Consider the following 22,128-nt stretch of genomic DNA (forward strand, 5'->3'; position numbering starts at 1 on the left):
AGGGAAGGTACTCAGGGTCCAGGAACCAAGTTAGAAATGGTGTCTGGATGTGCATTTTCCTGGGGAAATGATCGTGGTTTTTTTTGTTTTGTTTTGTTTTGTTTTCATTAGATTCTCAAAGGGGTTGGAACCTTCAAAATAAGAACCTTCTTTTTTTGGCCTGTCCAGTCACTCCTTAGTGCCCTGTGTCTATTTTTAGTGTCTCTGACATTCTGAAGAGGTCAAGGAGATACTGTGAGGGGTCTTGTGTGGGCAGGAAGCTGCCACAAAAGGGTTTCTGGGCCTTCTTTTAAAAGACTAATGTGATTCTTACTGCAAAAACTGAGTGCCTATTGCTGAAAGAATCAAGGAAGAAAAGTCTCTTCATTCATTCCATCCACCATTTACTGAGTTCCTCCTATAGTTCAGGCACTGTGACAGGTGTTAAGGATACAAAGATAAATAAACTTGAGGACCTGCCCTGGAGGGACTTGCAGTCCAGCAGTGAGGAAAGACCTAAATAAGTGGAATGAGAGGCCTGTCAGGGTTCACTTAGGAGGCTCAAAGTAGAAGCTGACAGTATTACTTGGGCAAGGGATCAGGAAGGGGCTTCATCAAGGAAGTGATTAGAGCTACTATCTACGAAGGGACGGGCAGGTTATTCCAGGCAGAGGAGACCAGGTCTATACACGAACCTAAAGGAGTGCTTTATGGTCTGAGCCCAGAAGGGCAGTAGGCCAAGGAGAGAGGCAAGACTGAGAAGGAAGGCAAAGCCACCCAAAAGGACTGTGTCAAGTTTTTAGAACGAGGGTTCTGGTGATGACGGGGAAAGTAAATCAGAAGAGTGCGAGAGCAAGCAGGTGCAAGTTAGGGGCTGCTGCAGGAATTCAGGCAGGAAATAGTGAGGGCTTGAGGGTGAAGTTGAGGTGGATGTTCACTTTGCCTCTGCAAGAACCCCTTCAAGAAATGGCAGTGTGGAGGAGAGAGGAAACGTGAATGAAGACGTCCCCAAAGTGGAGCCGCTGCATTTCTAGGCTTGTTTCTTTAGAACCCTGTACTAACTTTGTGACCCACACCTTGTTCCTCCACTCAGCACGTGTGTAATCCCACTTTCCCCACCAGGCCTTCAGGTAGTTGAACACGAGGGAGGCTTCTTTGGGCTAAGTACCCTCAGTCTCCTCTTAACCTCCTTGTATCGTATAGTTTGGGGTCTCCTCTCCACCCCACCTCCTCGGGGCCTGTGCTTTTGGTGGTCACGCTGTGCTCTCGGTTTATGGTGATGCCACTGCCCTCTAGAACCCCTCAGCCTTCACATGTCTCGTTACTGCCCAGAGCACGCTCCTTTGCTTTGGATGAGTGCAGTGGTTATCTTGCACTTAACAGCAGACCCTCGTGCTTGTCCTCATTTAGTTTTGTCTTGTTAGATTCGATTGACAGCTGTTCCCAAGTGGTAGGTTAAAAGGTTGACTGGAGCAGGGCCAGAGGCAGTCCCTCAAACGTAAGTGGCTAGAGACCTTTCTCCTAATCAAGACCAGAGGAAGACCGAGGGCTCTGAATCCTGAAAAGAGACTGGTGCCCCATTCTCTGTATAATTCAAAATGAAAATACTAAACCAGGAAGCATACAAGGAAGTTCAACATGATGATACTTACATATATATGAACTATCAAATTCTGGTCTCAGTTTTTTCCTTTCATTTTTTGGTGTCTCTATTTTGCTGGTCTTTTAAGCAGTGGCTTGGTCTGCCCCTTGAGTAACCCAGCATTACTGGTGCCATCCATCTCTCAGCTGAGCAGTGCCTTCAGAATCAGGCTAGCACCCTGTGAACAGGGCCTTCCCTGCCAGTCTTATCAGTCATGCCCACACCAAACCCCATTGCTCTCTCTGGACTATGGGGACAGCAGAAGATGTTCTGGCCTGCTACCACATGATTCCAGTTCTCCAGGAGGAGGGCATCCTGGGCTCTGTGTACATGGGTTGGAAAATGCTGGATATTGAGTCTAAGCAGTCATTTTGGTGGGTCAGTGGAAGGATACTAGAGGTTGGGGGTGGGTAACCCTGGGTAGCAGACCCCTGGAGGGAGAGGATGCCAGTACTAATTTGATTGCCTTAGAGTTTTATCTAGAGTCAGTCCCTGAGTCAGACACCATGGTATCTGAAGATTAAGGAGACACTTAACTCTTCCTCGAAGGTGTGATGACAGGAGGAGAAGGCAGGTGGCCCAGGAATGTGGAAACTAATGCTGCTTTTGTCTTATTTGGGGCAAGTCTGCAACCTCAGAGAAGGGCGCAGAAGAGCTTAGTGGTTGTAAAATAAGTGATTCTCCAAGGTGAGAAGAGGGAGGAATAGTCATGGGCAGTAGTCATTTCTGTCAGATTATGACCTAGTGAGTGTAGCCTCTCAATGAACGGTAAATGAGTGAATGAATTTGCTCAAGATCGGGAATCCCACAGTGCACTTTGCGCATAAGGAGCATGCTCATTTCCCGTGCAGTAGAGGGGAAAGTTTTGGGGAGAGTGTGAAAACTTTTCATACTGTGCTAAAAAGCTTGAATTCTTGACTGAGCAAAGGCTATGGAAGACAGGCAGATAAACAAAGCTTGGAAAGGAATAGAGACACCCCTTCCTTCAAGTAGAGGGAGGGAGGGATGGGAAGGGATCAGATCCAGTTTGTAGGAAGTGTGAGGTGTGAGGGATTTCATGCCTGGCTGTCTCTATTTCCTTAATAAAGTAGGGATTAACATTATTGAGGGATAATCTGTTGGATTAAGGAGATTTATAAGAATTGTCAAGTTTTAGAAATGCCACTTATAGATATAGGAGTGAGATACATCACCTGACCACCCAGCTGAGGCTGAATACTGAGATCCAGCAGTGGCAGTTTCAACACAACCAGACACTTTTTTGTAGCAGATATGAGCACCCCTGAAGCAAAAGCAGAAAACAGACCACTGGGTTGATCTCAGCCATTGGGCCAAGGAGCAGGGTAATTAGAACATCCAGACGAGGGTCGTGACATCCACACTGGACAGGGAGGCCCTGGGAGACTGGTAGGGAAGATTAGAATCAAATACAGTGAGCCATGATCAGAAAGGGGGCATTTTTAAATGGAGCTATTTAAGAACCCAGAGTATGTCCACAAGGAAGTAGCCTGCTCAGTGGAGACTGAGATCATTGGAGTAGCAAAGATCCAGGGAAATAAGGTGTTTTGAACACCTACGAGCAATGACTTTTCTACCTACCCTCCAGTGGAGTGGGCCCTGTGTTAGGAGCAGGGGAACAGGTCCCAGAGAAAAACTGGGCAGACACCTGGTCTGAGACTGCTTCCACGTAAAGGGTACCAAGGGGTGTGGTGGGAGTTTTGAGTTCTAGGGGAAGGGAAGATGGCAAGCTGAGACTGGGAGGTAAGAAGTGTGGGTTCTCAAGGAAAAAGAGACGGTGACTCTTGGGCAGAGTACCTTGGCATTCTGCAGCTTTGGCGAATCCCTCATTTTCTTTTTATCAAAAGGAAATGGCACTGCACAGCAGGAAAGAGATGGAGAAATAAATATTACTCTTTTAAAATATCCTTTGATGTGCTTGATTTTATTATATATGTTATATTCTTTTATTTTTAAACAATAAAGATTTTTGTTTGCAACAGCAGGGACTCTGCCTAGTGGGCACCCTCCACTGCCTGGTGTCAGGTGCCTATAACCAACCATCTTTACTGCCTGACTCAGGAAAGGAAGACCTCCATCAGCCTTTATCCACCACTCACTCCCAGGCCCAGTCTGCATTCCCCCACGTGGCCAGCAGAGGGTCCTTCCATTGACAAATATACTTGAAAATCATTCTATCCAAAGATGAGACGTGAGAGATGTGGGCAAGGCAGGCACGGTGGACAAGGAACCTCAGGTGTTGGAAGCAGAACTGGGTCACTTACAAATTCCCCAGTCCAATTCCTTCCAGCTCCCATAGGACCCTGCTACCCACCTTTCTCCACAGGTCCATAAAGCTTACCACCTGCTTCTCCCACAAATCCCTGCTCAGAGCACCCTGTGTCTGCTAGATTAGCTCCCAGCACTAAGCTGAGACAGGAATTTTGCTTCTGCCTTGCTGCTCATAAGCCAATTATCATTAACCCTCACCTATGTGGGTCTAGGGAACCACCCCTGATGGAGACTGCCTAGATGGTGGTGATGGGAGGAGGGGCGGTTCTGGGATGGGAATTGAGGAGAATTCTAGAAATAGGAGAGAATCTCAGGGAATGGAGATCTATATGAGAAAAAGGAGGGGTGGGTGTCCATCTGGGCATTGAGGAAAAGTCCATGTCAGAAGACTGAAAATTTGTTCTGAGGATAAGTCAAAGTGTGCCCCCAGACTAGCAGCATCAGCATCACCTAAGGACTTAATAGAGATGCAAATTCTATGGCCCCACCCCAGATACTGAATCAGAAACTCTGGGACTGGGCCCAGTGATCTGCGTTGTAAGAACTCCAGGGTATGCTCATGTATGCTAAGCTTGGGAACCACCGCTCTCAAGTTACGAGGTTTCTTCCAGGAGTTAGAGGTATGCATTCCGGGGAACCAAAGATCAGTCTGGAGGGATATGTGAATGGAGTTGGTATCTCTAAGAATGGGGAAGGTCTGTCCTAGGTTGACCTCTAGAAGGTTGGAAAGCTTTTATATCTTAGAATGGGAAGAGGTCTGTTCAGGGGACTGGAGCCAAATCTGCTTCATAAAATAGTATGGTGACACTATTAGGGATCAAGGAAGTTTGACAGTAGATCAAGTCATGGTTTAGGATCATGTAGTCTTGGATTTGGATCCCTGGATCCATTACATGAGTTGTGTGACCTCATACTTGTACTTAACATTTCTGAGCTTCAGTTTCCTTATCTGAAACATGGGAGGATAATACTGGCCTCATAAAGCTGTTGTTAGAACTGGTTGGACTGTTTAGTCAACAAATATCTATAGAGGAGTTTTTCTGTGTACAAGTTCTGGAAATTCAGAGGAGAAAGGGACAGACCTAACTCTCTATCTCTGTGCTGGGCACCTAGCATACAGCAGGCATTCAATAAATGCAACTGCCCCTACTTTGCTAAGGAAATCGGAGATTCTTCTGGGGGAAATGAAATGACCCTAAACCAAGGTAAGTTTGACCTGAAGAGTAAGGATGTATGATCTGTTCTTTTTTTTTTTTTTTAATTGAAGTATAGTCAGTTACAATGTGTCAATTTCTGGTATACAGCACAATGTCCCAGTCATGCATATGCATACATATATTCAGTTTCATATTCTTTTTCATTAAAGGTTATTACAAGATAGTGAATATAGTTCCCTGTGCTATACAGAAGAAATTTGTTTTTTTAATCTATTTTTATATACAGTGGCTAACATTTGCAAATCTCAAACTCCCAAATTTATTCCTTCCCATCCCCTTTCCCCTGATCTGGTCTGCTCCTGAGAAAAAAATTATCTATTGCTAAGCACTTGGACACTTGACTCATAAGAACCTTTTGAGACAGATATGTGGGGTTTTTTCATCCCCATTACATGGATGAGGCTTGGAGAGGTGGAGAAATTTGTACAGAACTAGGAAGAGCATCAAGGTTAGAATGCAAATCTTCCCACTCCAAATTCAGGACATGGGAGATTTGTTCACAAAATGGGGATAGGGTGTCCTGTGTCCCAGAGAGTCGGGAGGCCTGTTGCAGGGAAGAGAGAGGCCTTTAGTGAGTACATGGCGGGCATTCTAACCCAGACATTCTAATGGAGAGTTCATCTAGGGCAGTGGCTCTCAACTTTACCTACTCAGTGGATCAGTTGGGGAGATTTAAAAAATACTAATGCCTTAGAGATCAGAATGAACTGGTTTGGAATGTCATCTAAACAACTTTTGAAAGTCCCCAAGTGATGCTGACTCTCAGCCAAGGCTGAGGACTACTGCTCTGGGGCATGGAGTGTGAATCCCACAGTGGGAAACTGATAGAAGATTTGAAATGTTGGTCTCTGAAGTTGGGGAAGGCTGTCCTTGAGGAATGGGGACAGGGTGTTCCTAAGGAAGGGAAGGAAATTTTCCCGAGAATTGCAAAGTTGTATGCCAGGGAATGGAGGAGAGTGTCATTATGCTATCCAAGGAAGTTATCTTGAGAGAATGAAGAGCCTGTCTAGGAGCCTGACTAGAGGGAGACAGTCCATTTGGGAATAGGGTTCCATGAGGCCTCAGAGCAGAGGAGGTAAAAGCAAGGACTTTAGGGGTCAAGTCCTATTCGGCTACCAACCAGATGTGTCCTCTTGGGCACATTGCTCAGCCTCCCTATGCCTCAGTTTTTTCATCTCTAACGGGAGGTTGTAATACCTGCCTCATAGGGATATTGTCAGAATTAAATGAGATAATACAACTGTTGAGGATGGGGAGTCTGTAGGTAGGAGCACTGGGGGTTAAGTTGGAGAATGGAAGGTTCTGAGGAACGGTGGTGACTGCTGATGTGGGGCATGGGGTAGGGGAAAGGCAGAGAGGGCTGGATCCAAAATCTGTAAAAGTCACAGCGTGGGGCCTGGAGATACCCTGCAGGGGCCGCCAGCCTCCAGGCTACAGAGACACGGGCGGAGGTGGGGGGACCAGCGGAGGAGAGGTTTGACTGCTAGTAACCTCTCAAGTGCTGCAGTAAGGAGAAGCCTCAGCCGTGGCAGCAGCGCCAGCAGCCTCCCCTCCCCTCCGTCACTGCTGTGTGACAGGTGGGAACTTAAAAGTTCAGGTCACGTGTCTCAGCTGGTTAACCTACTTACCTCTTGAAGACTGGGGCCGGGGCAGGCAGGGGCCAAGAGGAATTGCCTGAAAAAGGAGCAGAGCAGGGGAAAGCCCCAAGAGTGCTCTGGGGACCTACGTTTGAAGGCTTGTGGGGTGAGGGAGAGAATGCACACATGTGTGAAAAGATACCAAAGTCAGTACCTGGGAGCCCCGCACATGCCCTGGCACACATGTGCCTCCAGCATCAGGCATTGCTTGTCTTAAAGGGCCGAATTTACCCGAGAAAATATTTCTACAGTTGGAGCAGGTTGAGCTCTGGGTACCAGTTTAACTTTGGAGCTGCCTGCAAGCTCTCCCAAAGCTGCCTCCCTTTTTAACTAGTCTCCTTACCCTTAGAGAGGGAAAGGAGAGACATGGGGTGGGGGTGTGGAGAGGGAGGAGGATGTCTCAAGACTCTTGCTTTCAGAGTCTTTTTATGTATTTTGGGGATGCTCCAGGGGAAACCTGAAGTCAAGGGCCAGAACTGAGGGAAATTGCTGGAGGGAGAAGTGCAGACAGGCTGACAGCTCCACAATCCTTCTAGAGTGATAAAATTCTGCACCCCAATCCCCCTCCCCCACCACCTTTGTCTAGTCTCTAATCCAGGGACCCATCTCCGCTGAGTGACTTCAGTTCTCCTCTCCTCTCGTTTCCTTGGAACGGCTCCAAGTCGGCCGTTCGCTACCAATCTCCAGTCCTAGGTCCACAACTGCACCCGCTCTGGCCGCCGCCTCGCAGGCGCGGCTCTCTTGCCATCCTCGCCCACCGCGAGCTGCGGGGCGGTGCGGGCCCTTTAAGAATAGCGGGACCGGCGAGCAGCAGCCTGGAGAAGAGCACAGCCGCCCAGAGGGTTCCGAAGAACACAGCGCCGAGGACCGGGCTCAGGGAACCGAATGTGCGGGGTCAAGTTGAGTCCGCGCGAGCCCCAATCGCCCCTCCCCAATCTTGTCATCTCTATTCTGACCTGAGGCCCGGGCCCTCCCCTGTCTCCCGCCCCACCCCGGCCCCGCCCCGGCCCAGCCGCCGGGACCGGGAGCCGGGACGCCGGTGCCGCAGCCGAAGGCAGGTAAGGAGGACCTGGAATCTCCATCCCGGGCCCGTGGCAGCGCTAAGCATCTCGGCTCCGCAACCGCCCGGGGGCGCGTCAAGGTGACTAGGCAAGCAGGAGATGGGAGGAGTTGAGCCCGCCAGGGGGTCTCAGTTGGTGGTGGGGGCTCTGAGTCCCAGCGGTGAGCCTGTCTTTGTGGAGAGTCCGGGGAGCGCGGGCCCAGGGGCGCCGGCGGGAGGGGCCGAGAAGGGCGTTGTGCCCAGGGATGGGGAGGGGGACGCAGCGCGAGGCCCAGAGCCTCCTCTGCCTCCGCCTTCCCCAGGTCCACCCTGCGCTCGTCCAGCTATCCTGACCTCAGCGGGCAGCCTCCGCCAGTCGCCCCTATCGTCCTCCCCGCCTCCCCCTCCCCCGCCCCCCAACCAGTTCCCAGGGGCTGCTGGCCTGCGGGGTAAGGAGATTAGAGCCACCGTAGGGAGGAGGGAGCGGGTAAGGGCTTCGAGGGGCCGAGCTGGGGCCAGGCTGAGGCTGAGGCTGCCCGGGACGGAGGAGAGGTCGGGTTGTTGCGCCGGGAGTGAGGGTTGGGGGAAGATAGATGCTCTCGCGGTGGGATGTGAAGTGCTCCCAGTACCCTATCTACCCCGAGAAGGAAGCGGGGATTGAAGGCAAGGGCAGCATTAGAAAGCAAGGGAGTTCCGAGTCGGGGATTGGAGGTCTGCCCCACACTGAACAGGCCCTCTCCTTGCAGGCCGGCGGCGTGATGGCGGAGAAGGCGCTGGAGGCCGTGGGCTGTGGACTAGGACCTGGGGCTGTGGCCATGGCCGTGGCCCTGGAGGACGGGGCGGAGCCCCCTATGCTGACCACGCACCTGAAGAAGGTGGAGAACCACATCACCGAAGCCCAGCGCTTCTCCCACCTACCCAAGCGCTCAGCCGTGGACATCGAGTTCGTGGAGCTGTCCTATTCCGTGAGGGAGGGGCCCTGCTGGCGCAAACGGGGTAAGGGAGCAGCATGAGGCCGAGTGTCCCCTGTTCTGCAAATCCTGCAGAAGTGGGCCCACTAAAATCTTAGCCCTTCACTCACTCTGTGCACAGCTGAAGTGCCAGGGGCTGTGCGCCCCCCATGCCTGTGATCACTGTGGGACACAGTGTTCAGTTGGTTATTGAAGCTTTCCTATTATAAGTTAACACTAAGCCCCTCTGGTCCTTGAGTGGTCCTTGAGGAGTTTTCCTTCTTTATTTCAGGTAGAGCTCCTGCCTTTGAGGGCTGGTGTGAGAAAGTGGAAGCTGTGTTGAGGGGGTTCTCCTCAGCAGTTTGCAAAATCCTTGTACCGAAAGAGCACTGCTCATTTTAAAAGATGCTCTCATTCCTGTCTTCTTACTTCATTCTTGCTGAAGTCCTCCAAGATAGGGAGGGTAAAGGTTTGGCAGGATAGATGACATCCTTATGTTACTAATAAGGAAACTGAGGTCTGGAGAAGTTGAGTAACATGACCAATGTCACACAGCTAGTAATTGGTAGCGCTGGGACCAGAAGCCAGGTTTTCCAGCTCTCCTTGCATTGTCCTCTTCTCCCTCTTACTTCCCTGGTATGCCACTCCCAGGTCCTCCTCTTTTCCCCTATCCCAACAGGTGGGTAAAGTATGCCTGGGGCTCTGAGTTCCTTTAAAGGGCAACCGTCTGCTGAACCCCTTTCATCCTTTGTTCCCACCCACATCCCCTGCCCTGGGCAGGTTGAGCTGGGAATAGAGAAACTGGGTGTTTTTCCAGAGCCTGGGTGTTGGTCAGAGGTGGAGCTGGGACATTGTTCTCTGAGGTTTAGGAAATGTTTGAGATGCTTCAGAGCAGGGCTGAGCCTGAGCTGTCTCTGTACTCCCTACCCTCACTGCCACGAGGGACCAAGTGGTTACAGAGACTGAGTCAATGGAAACTGAGGCATCTGGGCTCCCTGCTCAGTGCCCCATCCCTCAGCAGCCTCTTGGCCCTGAAACCAGTTCTGGGCAAAATGAGGAGTGAGTTATTTCCTTAACCCCTCATTTCCTCCCAATTTTAAGGAGAAATGAAAATAAAAAAGAAATGTGTCTTGATGGGCACATTAGCTCTCTGGTTGCTTCTACCCACCAGCCGCAAATGGGCACCCCTGACCAGTCCTCCTCTGTTTGCCCTTGCCAGCCCCATTCTGCTCTGCTGTCCATTTTGCCCTCTCTTCCATCCTCTGCTGCTTCCTCTGCCCTCTGTCCTCCTCTCTCCGACTTCTCTGTTCACTTGAACCCCTCCCCCTTCTCTGGAGGACCGAAAGCAATTAGAGGAAAAAGAGCGAGGAGTGTGGAGAGAGGGAGATTCTGCCTTTCCTAGGCTTTGTCAGCAGTCTCTCCTAATTATGCATGACATTTCTTGATTTTTGAAACACTTTTCTATTCGTTATTATTAATGACCTCACTTATTATTCACAATAACCCTATTATGTCCTTGGGAGGAGATACTACTATCCTTATTTTATAGATGAGGAAATGGAGACCCTGAAAGATTAAGTGACTTCATAAAATTGCAGAGAGAGTTACTGACTGAGGCAGGACTAGAACTCTGGTGGGTTGCCATCCTGAAGTCCCGCAGGCCCCTTCCATGCTGAGCAGTCATGGTCTAGCAGGAGTCCACAGACATGGGTTCCTAGCCGCTTGTAAGCTGTGTGACCTTGGGCAGGCTGCTTACCCTCTCTTGGCCTCACTTTCCTCATCTGTCAACAGGGATGATAATAATACCCACCACACAGGCTTGTTGTGAAGCTCAGCTGAGACGTTATCTGTGAAAATGCTTTATGAAAGACAAGCATAACGTGATATTTGAATTCGGCATCAGTGCTCAATCTAGCACTTGGCTGTGATTAAATGAAGGGAAGGTTCATCACTGCCAGTTTCTTCCCCAGCAGAAGAAAGCACTTCCTGTGAGTGGCTCTGAGAGTCATGTGCTGGAGAACATACCACACGTCTTTCTGATTGATGGAGATGATGACTGAGGCAGAGGGTTGGAATTCATGACTTCCTCTCTCCCAGTAAAGATCTCGCTGTGTGACCTTGCATGATTCACTGGATGTCTCTGGGCCCCAGTTGCCTCATCCGTGTTGCTATAGCAGCAACTGAGGCAATGAGCTTCATAAACTGGAAAGCACCATCCAGGCAGTTGGTATGATCAGGGGCCCACAGTGCGCAGCAGCTGATCCCTTATCCTACCGGATGTATCCAGAGGGACAGCCAGGGCTGTGAAGGAGGGTGACAGATCACATCCCTTCACTGCCTCTGCTAAGGAAGTAGAATGGAGAGGGAATTGGGCTCTGTGGGTGTTGGAGGAGGGTGATAGTGAGCAAAGTACCTGGTAGGGGATTGGTGTCTGGGCCTCACTCAGACAGGTCTCTAAGCACAGCAGGCAAGGCCAGCCTTGTTGGCTCCATCTTCCCTCCCCACCACCTTGTCTCACCAGTTGACTCCATGGAGTCTCTGCCTTCTGCTTCCTGGATAGTATTATATATATGCAGAGCTCTTCCTCCCAAAGCCTGGAGAGCCTCTGCCTTCCCTTTCCATTTTGAAATGTTACTCACCCTTCAAGATTTAGCTCAAATGCCACCTCTTCCACGAAGCCATTCCTGACTTTCCCCATTGCTTCTCTCATCAATTCCATTTTCTGCATTCTTATTGCAGATGATTTATATTTCTGTTATATCCCTTATTTTATCTTTCTTTAGGTCCATAGTTTTTTGGGTTTTTTGGTCTATCTTTTTCACCTAGACTATCACCTTCCTGAGTGCTGAAACTATGTCTTCCTCATTTTTTTTGGTTCAGTGTCTGGTACAGAGCTTGGAATGTAGTATATATCAATAAGCATTTGTCAGATGGAATTAATGATAAAATGTCACTTTAATGTTTTTAATGTACTCTATGTGCCAAGCACTGTGTCATATACTTTACATATATTATCTCATTAAATCTTTATAACAACCCTATGAGATAGGTGCCTGAGATGAGGGATCTGGAGCTCAGAGAGGTTAAGCAACTTGTCCAAAGTCACACAGCTGGTAAGTGGAGCCAGAATTTGAACATAGATCCACCTGGCTCCAAACTGGTACTCTTTATGCATATGCTGCCTCCCAGTGAGTGAATGAAAGGTGAGATTTTTACTCGGCCATGTGAGGGGCTGCAGAGATGAGCCTGATGGGCAGAGAGAGCACACAGAAGAAGGCTTTTTCAGAATGAGGCCAAGGCTCTGACAACACACATTCACAGAACAAACACATATTGAGCCTCTGGTACCTGCCAGCCAGTCTGCTAAGGTTACAAAGATTAGTAAGACACAGACCCTTCCCTGGAGAAGCTCACTGACTGAGAGGCTGGGGAAGGGGATAAAGGGCAGGGACATTGAGTAACAAACATGCTGGCATGTGAGAAGTGCCATGGGAACATAAAGGACAGTCAGCCAGCTCAGGATGGACCACTGGGAAAGTCTTCCTGGAGGAGGTGAGAGAGTGACCGCTGTGTTTGTAGAAGAGGAACAGGGTCTTCTATAACTTTGCTCCCCTCTCCACACCATTCAGAAGAACACTGTCACCTCAGGTATTTTGACATTAGTGGTGGTCATTTCCAGGGGGACAGGGTGAGAGGGTCTAGGTTATTGGTGGGGCTATGATGGTCAATCCTCCATCCTAACCAATTCACACCAAGTAGGGACTGCCTATTTCCTGAAAGCTATGGCTGCACCTACAACTTTGGGGTACCTGTGGTCACTGTAGCCCTGATCAAAAGTTCCTCCCTCCCTCACTACAGGTTATAAGACCCTCCTTAAGTGCCTATCAGGTAAATTCTGCCGCCGGGAGCTGATTGGCATCATGGGCCCCTCAGGGGCTGGCAAGTCCACATTCATGAACATCTTGGCAGGATACAGGTGAGGACGAGGCTGGAGCTGAATGGGGGCAGGCAGGAAGAGGGGTCTCCTGGGGAGCACAAAAGGTGTTCTTAAGTGACCTTGTCCCCCCATCTCCAACCAATGTTCCTACAGGGAATCTGGAATGAAGGGGCAGATCCTGGTCAACGGGAGGCCACGGGAACTGAGGACCTTCCGCAAGATGTCCTGTTACATCATGCAGGACGACATGCTGCTGCCACACCTCACGGTGCTGGAAGCCATGATGGTGAGGGCTGGATGGCCTCCTCCTCCCGGGTCCCCCTTCTGTCTGCTGTCCCCATCTTTTCCATTGGCTGAGGGGACAAGGCATTGCCCCCTCCCGCACCTATCTGACCTGCCTCCTCTCTGGGCCCCAGGTCTCTGCTAACCTGAAGCTGAGTGAGAAGCAGGAGGTGAAGAAGGAGCTGGTGAGAGGGGGAGGGGAGGGGGGAAGAGGACAGCCGTGCTTTTTGGTACTACTAAGTTCTGGGGCTTCTGAGTTGGGTAATGGGAGCGGGGTGGCCAAGTCTGGGACATTGGGCTTAAGGGAGTTGCTTATTTGAATTGGGATGGTATTAGGAGAAGTAGAGACTCCGAAGCTGACCTGGAATGGGGGTCGGGGGGGGGGCCGGGCCAGGTGACGGAGATCCTGACAGCACTGGGCCTGATGTCCTGCTCCCACACGAGGACAGCCCTGCTCTCCGGCGGGCAGAGGAAGCGCCTGGCCATCGCTCTGGAGCTGGTCAACAACCCACCTGTCATGTTCTTTGACGAGCCAACCAGGTAGTTCTCCCTTCCTCTCCCACCAGGATGCCCCTTCCCCTGAGCCCAGAGCCAGGGCTGGAGGCTGCATCTGCCCCACTACTGGAGACCAGAGCATGTGTTTGCAGCCTCCTGGGGCCAGATCAGGGCTCCATCCCTGCCAGTTCTGTTGCCGCAGCAGCTCCATCCTTCACCCTAGCAGAAATCCCCATCTCCTCCTTGATGGATGCCTCCTGCTCCTTCTCTCCCCACAGCCAATCAATCACCAAGTCCTGCTGATTCTACCTTCTTTTCTCATCTCTCAGATTCACCCACCCCCTTCCTTAGTGCCTGTGCTTAAATTCAGGACATCAACAACTCTTGCCTGCATTTCTGCCACAGACTCCTATCTCCTTGTCTCCAGTTTCTCCCAGCCAATCCTTCCTCCAAACTGCAACCAGAGTGAACTCTATAAAAAACATGCCTGGCAATACTCACTCCCCTGCTTAAAAACATGCAATGATTCCCATCTGCCCTCAGAATAAAGTCAGAGGACTTACAAGGTCCTGGTCTGAACCTACTTCTCCGGCTTCACATCTTGCTTCATGCTGTCTTGTATTTTATGCTCTAATAACATTGAATTGCTTAAAACTCTCTCAGTCAAGCCATGTGTTTCATGCCTCTGAGCTTTGCACATGCTGTGTCTTCTGTCTGGAATGCCCTTCGCCTCCACACCTGCCCTTCCTCCCTCACCTGGCTGAGCTCTTTCTTCCAGACTCACTCAGGAAACTTTTCTGACTACCTGCCAACACCTTTGTACAGCAGAGCTCTTTTCATCCCATGTTTCTGCAGCATGTCCCACCTTAAATGATCTGTTCATTTCTGTCTCTCCCTCTGGACCAGAGTCTATGTCTTATTTATTCACCACTGTAATCCCAGTGACTGGCATTCAGCAGGTGCTTGATATATGCTTGTTACACCTAACAGGACTTTGGGTTCCTTGGTACCTCCAAATGCCTGAATCATACAGTGTGGATGCGATATACAGGTGGCCAGAGTGACCCCCTTCCTGTCCCCTCCCTCCCCCCATAGCAGCTGCCCTACCCACACACTCTCTTCTCTCACCTCTGCCCACCTCACTTCGCCCCCTGGTGGCCTCTCTCTGGACAGTGGTCTGGACAGTGCCTCCTGTTTCCAAGTGGTGTCCCTCATGAAGTCCCTGGCCCAGGGGGGCCGTACCATCATCTGCACCATCCACCAGCCCAGTGCCAAGCTCTTTGAGATGTTTGACAAAGTGAGTATCTCTGGGTCTCACGGTGACTGGCCTGTGATGGGGAGAGGGGAGGGGGTCAGTCAAGGTGTGTGGTGCCGTGGGACCTGCCTGATCTGCTTGCTGTATGTTCCTCACCCTACTCTTTCTGCCTCAGCTCTACATCCTGAGCCAGGGTCAGTGCATCTTCAAGGGCGTGGTCACCAACCTGATCCCCTATCTGAAGGGGCTCGGCTTGCACTGCCCCACCTACCACAACCCAGCTGACTTTAGTGAGTGGGGGCCTATTGATAGGGCTGGGATATGGTGGGGGCCAAACCTGGGGGTTCAGATCATGCACTTGGGCCTCCTGAGGTGGCAGAGATCTCACTGTTACCTGCCTTCCCCACACACCCAAGGAGGGGCTGGCTTGCCCTTGGGAAGCAAGGCTAGATCTTAGCTGAGTGCACCTCTCTGTGTCCCCCAGTCATCGAGGTGGCCTCTGGTGAGTATGGAGACCTGAACCCCATGCTGTTCCGGGCTGTGCAGAATGGGCTCTGTGCCATGGCAGAGAAGAAGAGCAGCCCCGAGAAGAATGAGATCCCCGCCCCCTGTCCCCCTTGCCCTCCGGTGAGTAGGGGTGGAGATGACAGAGTGCAGAATCGGGGGGGGGGGGGGAGATGGGACCAGGGACAATGCCAAAGAGGCTGTGCCCCAGAGGCTTCACAACCACCAGATACTAGGAAGAACCCGACTTGAAATAGATCTATCAGCTGTGTGACCTTGGGCACGTTACTTAACCTCTATAAGCTTCGGCTTTCTCCATTTTTTTCATTCAGCAAACTCTCACTGAGTATCTGTAGCATGTTGTCCTCAGTGCCACCTGGTAGGCAGGACTGAAGCTGTTCCTGACCTTACGGCCAGTGTGGCTTACTGGCATCTCTAACTTGGAGGTGATGATACTTATTTCATGGTGTTATTGGGAGGACTAATTAGATCATCACGGAAAACCCTTCACACTATAACTGGTACAGTCGGTGTTTGTTCCGTGCCAGCTCTCTTCCTTAAATGAAACACTATAACCCTGGTAAACAACAAGGGTTATTGTCACTGTTGTCATCCTTATTATCATTCTTAATAATATTATTGTGAAACTGGTAGCATAAAGGTATTATACCCTTAGGGTAAATGTTTTTCAATGGATTAAAGAGAAGCTGATCTATTAGTAGCCCTTTTGGGTGTCCTTGACTCCTTTTCTTCTAAGTTTTTATCTCCCTTCATGTCTCTTTCTCTGAATCTTGTTCTGATTCATGCCCCTAAAGCCAGCTTCTAGGTCCCCAACTCAATGGTGGAGAATTCTGGAGGCCCCTTGCCCTGGGGATGGGCTCAGGGGTTTTCCCACTCACTGAGCTGGGTGCACAGTGGGTGGGTGGGGTAGGTTCACCTGATCCAGTTTCCTCTCCCCAGGAAGTGGATCCCATTGAAAGCCACACCTTTGCCACCAGCACCCTCACACAGTTTTGCATCCTCTTCAAGAGGACCTTCTTGTCCATCCTCAGGGACACGGTGAGACATCAAGTGGGAGGAGGGGCAGCATTGGCCTGGCCCTTGGGGGCATAGGATCCCAGCAGCTGGGATGGTGATGGGGCCCCTCCCCCAGCCACCCGCTCCATGCACCTGTGGGTCTGCATACCTGTGAGGGCACACTTGAGTGCCTACCCATGTGTGGCCTGCCCATTCCTAGCCTGTGATCCATCCTCTTTCTTCATGACCACCCCTCATTCAGGTCCTGACCCACCTGCGGTTCATGTCCCACGTGGCGATCGGTGTGCTCATTGGTCTCCTCTACCTGCACATCGGGGACGATGCCAGCAAGGTCTTCAACAACACTGGCTGCCTCTTCTTCTCTATGCTGTTCCTCATGTTTGCTGCCCTGATGCCAACTGTGCTTACCTGTGAGTGGAGCTGCCCTGGGCATGTGGTGGGGGTGGGGGGATGGGGTAGGACCAGGGTTCCAGACAGCTATGCCTAAACGGCCTGTGTCCTCAGTCCCTTTAGAGATGGCGGTCTTCATGAGGGAGCATCTCAACTACTGGTACAGCCTCAAAGCGTATTACCTGGCCAAGACCATGGCCGACGTGCCCTTTCAGGTAAGCCTCTTCCTCCCACCTGCCCACTGCCGCCCTCCTGTCTTCCTCCTTCCATCCTTGCCTCCCTGAGCCTTGTCATCTGCCATCCTTCCCTTTACTTCTACTCACTTAGCAGCAGGCGGTGAGTACGTACCACACACCAGGCTTCACACCAGGCACTAGGGCTTTAGCAACGAACACAACAGAAACAGCCTTGACCTTGTGGAACTTACGTTCTAGTGGGAACACCAGGACAAACGGGAGATGATGAAAATACTAGCCCTACAAGTGACTCAGTAGAGACTCGAGAAGGCTCTGGAGCCTCACTGCTACTTGTTCGCTGTGAGACATTGTGCAAGTCACCTGATCTCTCTTTGCTTCAGTGTCCCCATCTATTAAATGGGATGATGGCAGTATCTCCCTTGGGACTGTTTGTGAGAATTAAATGCGTTTACATGTAAAATACTTTAGGATAGTGCTTGGCACATACTAAAGTGCCCAATAATGGTAGCTGATTGTGGTTGTGGTTGTGGTGACTGCCACCATCACCCTGTTCCAAGTACGGGCCACCAAAAATCCATAGGACACCTTTGAGCAAATTAGAAAAGGTGCTCCCTCATCAGGGTGGGGGCTGCACTGTGTCAGGGTGAGAAGAGCATGGCTAGGTCTTGGCCCTGGTTGCCTCTTGGCTGGGCGCCCTTGTGCAGGGAACAAACTGTTCTACTGTACATGGTAGGTTTGGTCCCTGTCCTCCAGGAGTTGACGGTGTCTAGGGGGACAAAATGCTCTCATATACAGAGTTAATTAATTAACAATATAAGGAATATGCTGGTCTGGATGGGAGGGACCTGAGGAGCTCAGAGGATGGAGAAGTCACCACGCCTGCACTGGTCAAAATGGGCCTAATGGAAGATGGAAGAGGTGGGACTGGAAGATGAATGAGGTTCCTCCAGCCAGGGAGGACGTGGACATGGGTCAAGCTGGGGGGACAGCACGAACAGGGGTGTGGAGGCAGGACTTGGCCTGGACACTCTAGGAACAGCTGTTCTAGGGGCTTCTGCCTGGGTGGAGCAGATGCTCTTGGCCACTGCCCAGCCCTGTGCCCACTGTCCAGGTGGTGTGCCCCGTGGTGTACTGCAGCATCGTGTACTGGATGACAGGCCAGCCAGCTGAGACCAGCCGCTTCCTGCTCTTCTCGGCCCTGGCCACTGCCACGGCCTTGGTGGCCCAGTCTTTGGGGCTGTTGATTGGAGCCGCCTCCAACTCCCTACAGGTGGGGGGCTGGCAGGTGGGGACCCCTGAGAGGGGACGGGGTCTGGTGGGAGGGAGCAGGGGTTGGCCCAAGGAGTGGGATGAATTTATGGGAAACCCAGGAGCCACCCCAGATCTGGGTCTGTCCTGGTCACCCCTGTGACAGCCCGGTCACCTTCCCTCCCCTCCAGGTGGCCACTTTTGTGGGCCCAGTTACTGCCATCCCTGTCCTCTTGTTCTCCGGTTTCTTTGTCAGCTTCAAGACCATCCCCACTTACCTGCAATGGAGCTCGTACCTCTCTTATGTCAGGTCAGTGCCCCTCCCCTCACCATGTGCCCCTGCTCCTCCCTGCAGGAGTTCACGCCCCAAGGGTGAGAGATTGCACCTGGACTTTGGTGGTTTGCCCAGGGAGCAGGGACCTTATGCTCTGTGTCCTGCTCGCATGCCCCTGCTTGCCTAGGTATGGCTTTGAGGGTGTGATTCTGACCATCTATGGCATGGAGCGAGGAGACCTGACCTGCTTGGAGGAACGCTGCCCTTTCCGGGAGCCACAGAGCATCCTCCGAGCACTGGATGTGGAGGACTCCAAGCTGTACGTGGACTTCCTGGTCTTGGGCATCTTCTTCCTGGCCCTACGGCTGCTGGCCTACCTTGTGCTCCGTTACCGGGTCAAGTCAGAGAGATAGAGCTTTGCCCTGGCCTGCGCCCCAGCCCCCGCAGCAGGAAGCCCCCAGCCCCAGGCCTCTGGGACTGTTTTAACCTTGTAGACTTGGGCACTGGTTGCTGGTGCAGCCGCCCTCCCTTCTCTCAGATCCTCCACAGGCTGGCTGTCAGACTGCGCCCCAAGCCTTGGCCCTGGGGGTGGGGGCGCCAGGGCCTCCCTTCCATGCCCTGGAGTTTTCTCAAGTTGATGCGGTTTGTAGCTTCCTCCCTACTCTCTCCAACGTCTGCATGCGGAGACCACTAGGAGGCCGCCACCATCCTTCCTGCCCTCGGCACCCTCCTCTGTTGTCTGCCTGGGAGCCCCAGGCTCTCCAGGCCCCCTCTTACAACTGACCAAAGTGGTCCCCTCTGGGGGTCCCCACCACACAAGTATTTGTAAACTGGGCTGTTATAAGGTTGAGGTTCCAGGGCTGGGCCCTGGCAGGGTCCCCTGGATGTCCCATTTGGACATTGGAACAGAGCAGGGAAGGGCTCTGGAAGTTTCTTCCTCCTCACCTCTCCCTGCCCCCAGACCTGGGCTGATTTGGACAATCTGTTGGGACAGAAGCTGGGTTTTCTGTCTGGGTCATCCCTCCCAATCCTGGGGATTGGAGAGGCCTGGCGCCATGGGCTGTCCCTGTCACCTCCCTGTCACCTCTGGTGGGGGCCGGGCCTGTGGCATCTCTGCAATAATGTCTGTGTGTCTCTCTCACCTGCCTCTGAAACTGGAGATCGCACTTTATCCTGGGGGGTGAGTAGGAGAAGACCCGAGCCTCCTTTCTCGCTGCTCACCAGTCCTGCAATGCTCCGTCCCCTCTCCAGAGTTCCAGGCATATACATGCGAACAGGCAATCTTGGCCCTACACACACTCGCTGTCCCCCTGTGGCTCAGAGGAAGAGTGATGGTGGTGTGTGGTGGTGGGTGCTGCGGGAGGGCAGGGCCAGCCCCCTCCTGGGGATCCTGCTTTGACTCTAAGGATGAGGCTGGTGCTGCCTGGGGCATCTCTAGGATCTGCAGGTGTCTATCCCCCAGTCTTCCCTCCCTCCCAAGCTCAGGGTGGCACGGGGCACCAGCTCCCTGGAGTTCAGGACCCAACACAAGCACAAGCATGAGCATTAGTTGGACTTGGCCACTGCCACCCTATGGCTCTTCTTTTGTGCGTCAAGCTGGCATTCTCACTCTCCCACCCCTTCCACGGCCACTCGCTGCTCATTCAAACTCTTGTCCTTGTCTCTCCACCTGCTTCCTTTCAGCCAAGGTGGTCCCTGGGCATCAGAGCAGCATGCCCTGGGCACGAGGGAGAGAGACACACTTAGAACATGTCTAGCTTTCCTGGGATGGTCCAGGCTCATTCTTCTTCTGATTTCCCCTTCCCCCAGGGCTCTTTTCCCTCCTTATTCCTGTACACATACCTTCCCCACCCTGCCACGGATTCTCCCCATCACACAAAGATGCCAGTTGTATGTGTGGGATTTCACCCATTATTAATAAAACCTATATTTATACAGTATGCAGTGTGTACATGTGTGTGGATCTGGCACCTGGTACCACAGGCTGTGAGGGGGTCTTCAGAGCACTTTGTGAGAGACCTGTAAGCTTTAGGAAGTCTGTGGCAGGGGATGGAAAGTCCTAGGTATATGTCAAGTCAGTGACTGTGTCTGTTATGAAATACCTATATCGTGCTTCACATCTTACAAATGCTTATGTTCACTATTTCAAGGGAGTCTTAGGCCAACCCTGCATTATCCCTCATGACAACCCATTTTGCAGACAAGAGAACTGAGGCCTAGGTTGAGTAACTTGACCAAGGACCCTTAGCTAATAGAGGTGGAACCAGCCCTAGCAACCAGGTCTTCTGCCACCAGACTCCTCATTCTTGGCATTGACCAATGATGCCTGTTCACGGTGGGTCTGCAAGCTGTGTGCAGGTACCCTGTGTCAGTTGCATGGGTGTATTCTTGCCCAAGTGAGATGTGACTCTCTTTTCAGAACTCACTGAGCCCTGGTTGTGCCTATGGGGGGATAAGGAGGTTAGGGGCCACAAAGACAGTGAGAAACAGGAAATATCCAGGAGACTAAGCCCTAGGATGAGAGTGGCAGTGACCCCACTGAGCTCAGCACAGCTTTCCCCTTTTCTTCTTTTTTTCCCACCAAGCCATACTTCCAGGGCCAAGCCATCAGCCACCAGGAGTGGAAATGGGTCTAGGGGCCTGGGATTTGGAGTAGGCAATTCTCCAGGAGGCCTTGAAGGCTGGTGGCAGGATGACCCAAGAAGCAGCACGTTGTCTCACCCTCTTTCATTCTGATCCTTGGGGACTGAAGGAGGGGGCTGCCATCAACCCTGCCAGGTGCCTGGAATACCCTTGCTGTGTTGCATGGAGAGCTAAGTGCCCCGGGCTAGGATCTGGCCCAATCTCTGACCGGTGAGGTGCTTGCCTGGAGATGGACTACTTTTGTTTCTTGTGGAGCTGGGAGTGGGGGTGAGAAGAAGAAATCCGAGTCCTAGCTCTTGGAATTCAAGCTAGCTTTAGGAAGAATTCTGGTTGCCACTTTCTGCCTGGAGAGATGCCAATAGATGGCTGCTTAAAGTCAGAGGGCACAAAATCCCACCATTAAATAGTTTTTCTTAAGATTCTTCATCTTTACTCTTTCCCTTTTAAGATGAAATTTAAAATAGTCCTGAAAGAGTAAAATTTATAAATTCTCACATTTGTAAGTTCCCTCGGGAGTGAAAAGAGATAAACAGCGATTCTGGAGCCAGCAAGGGCCATTTAGGCGCAGAGAACATTGGTAGAACAACTCACATATTTGCGAAGAAAGCTCCTTTGATTCTTACAGCAACCCCACGAGGCTGCTAAGATAAGTACCATCATTTCCTCCTTTTACAGAGAAGGAAACCAAGGTTTGGAGAAGTGGCTTGAGCAAGTTCTCAAGATGCTGTGCTCTTGCCCCTGAGAATCACCTGTGATTTCTGACCCCAGTCCCAGTAACCTGCGGAGGTGGGGCATTCGAGCATGTTCTGAAATGGTCCCACTCTCCCTGAAGGCTGATCTTCCTGGACTCAGAGATCCTTTCCTTCAACACAGCCACCTTCTGTGTTGGGGTCCGTGCAAGGGGCTGGAGAGCAGAGATGACCAAGGCAGTTCTTCATGCTGTGGCTCTAGAGCACCTGCTGCCCCATCCTGAGGTCAGACGACTGAGCGCATACCCACAGCATGACTCACAGCACTCCTGTCTGCAAAAGGCCTGTCAAATTATATGTTATTAATAAAACCAACATGGCTGTCATACCCGCTGGAGGGTGGGGGAGGGGAATGGCTTGCTC

At 51.6% G+C, this 22,128-nt stretch overlaps 1 protein-coding gene across 3 annotated transcripts; it reads left to right on the forward strand.

Annotated features, from left to right (window-relative positions):
* Positions 1–5,217: 5,217 nt before the first annotated feature.
* Positions 5,218–20,302, forward strand: ABCG4 (ATP binding cassette subfamily G member 4). Of its 3 annotated transcripts, XM_031443519.2 has the most exons (15): positions 5,218–7,822; positions 8,550–8,799; positions 12,612–12,729; positions 12,844–12,976; positions 13,107–13,157; positions 13,367–13,512; positions 14,641–14,764; positions 14,898–15,012; positions 15,207–15,349; positions 16,187–16,285; positions 16,506–16,674; positions 16,769–16,869; positions 17,963–18,121; positions 18,291–18,409; positions 18,561–20,302. In XM_031443519.2, the coding sequence occupies exons 2-15, from the start codon at positions 8,562–8,564 to the stop codon at positions 18,784–18,786; spliced, it is 1,941 nt and encodes a 646-aa protein (XP_031299379.1). In that variant the 5' UTR covers positions 5,218–7,822; positions 8,550–8,561; the 3' UTR covers positions 18,787–20,302. The 3 variants fall into 3 exon arrangements, with proteins under 3 accessions (XP_031299379.1, XP_031299378.1, XP_031299377.1); XM_031443518.2 differs by lacking the exon at positions 5,218–7,822 and having other exon boundaries at positions 8,238–8,799; positions 13,107–13,142; XM_031443517.2 differs by lacking the exon at positions 5,218–7,822 and having other exon boundaries at positions 8,239–8,799.
* Positions 20,303–22,128: the final 1,826 nt, after the last annotated feature.

Source organism: Camelus dromedarius, chromosome 34, assembly GCF_036321535.1.
Source record: "Camelus dromedarius isolate mCamDro1 chromosome 34, mCamDro1.pat, whole genome shotgun sequence".
NCBI classification, from domain to species: Eukaryota; Metazoa; Chordata; class Mammalia; order Artiodactyla; family Camelidae; genus Camelus; species Camelus dromedarius.

Bases quoted from the DNA above. Each gene is read 5' to 3' on its own strand.
- ABCG4 (XM_031443517.2), top strand. From the start codon at position 8,397: ATGCTCTCGCGGTGGGATGTGAAGTGCTCCCAGTACCCTATCTACCCC. The intron at 12,977-13,106 runs GTGAGGGCTGGA...TCTGGGCCCCAG, and splicing joins CGGTGCTGGAAGCCATGATG to GTCTCTGCTAACCTGAAGCT. The intron at 16,286-16,505 runs GTGAGACATCAA...CCCCTCATTCAG, and splicing joins TGTCCATCCTCAGGGACACG to GTCCTGACCCACCTGCGGTT.